The sequence below is a fragment of the Haplochromis burtoni genome, unplaced genomic scaffold (genome assembly GCF_018398535.1).
Source record: "Haplochromis burtoni strain Fernald_Lab_line unplaced genomic scaffold, NCSU_Asbu1 Contig_2847, whole genome shotgun sequence".
Taxonomy (NCBI): domain Eukaryota; kingdom Metazoa; phylum Chordata; class Actinopteri; order Cichliformes; family Cichlidae; genus Haplochromis; species Haplochromis burtoni.
This window is the reverse complement of record NW_024585208.1, coordinates 840-1,298: the sequence shown is the minus strand read 5'-3', so window position 1 is coordinate 1,298 and position 459 is coordinate 840. Positions and strand designations below refer to the sequence as shown.

Below are 459 nucleotides of genomic sequence, written 5' to 3'. Positions count from 1 at the left end.
AAAAAAAAAAGTCTTTCTGAAAGTTTAATATTTTTGAATCGTAAATAGTTTTTCTCTTTCCATCTGACAGAGTGGTGCTGTGTCAGGTCAACTAAAATAACAGGTACTGTGGGACAGCCACTAACTCTGCAGTGCCCTTATCCTCAACAACATCAGGATAACAGGAAGTTCCTCTGTAAGGGAGACCACCGCAACAGCTGCAGAGACATGGTGACGAGTCAAAACAGATTTGCACTACAAGATGATATTTATTCCAACTCTTTCTCAGTGACGATCACAAAGATACAAGAGGATGATGCTGGGACATACTGGTGTGGGTCAGACTCACAGTGGAGAGTTGGAAACTACACCAAGATTCAGCTGTCAGTCGGTGAGATGAACACATTTAAATAAAGGAAAAATGGACAGAGCTATGAGTTACATGCTTTTTTTACACTGCTATTAAAGCATACACTGCGG

General features: G+C 40.7%; 1 protein-coding gene across 1 annotated transcript in view; it reads left to right on the top strand.

Moving 5' to 3' along the window:
* LOC102311085 (CMRF35-like molecule 3) overlaps positions 1 to 28 on the top strand; it is a 1,855-nt gene extending 1,827 nt beyond the window's left edge. The window contains exon 4 of the mRNA XM_042217751.1: positions 24 to 28. Coding sequence (XP_042073685.1) covers positions 24 to 28 — 5 coding nt within the window. The remainder of the gene's footprint in view (positions 1 to 23) is intronic.
* Positions 29 to 459: the final 431 nt, after the last annotated feature.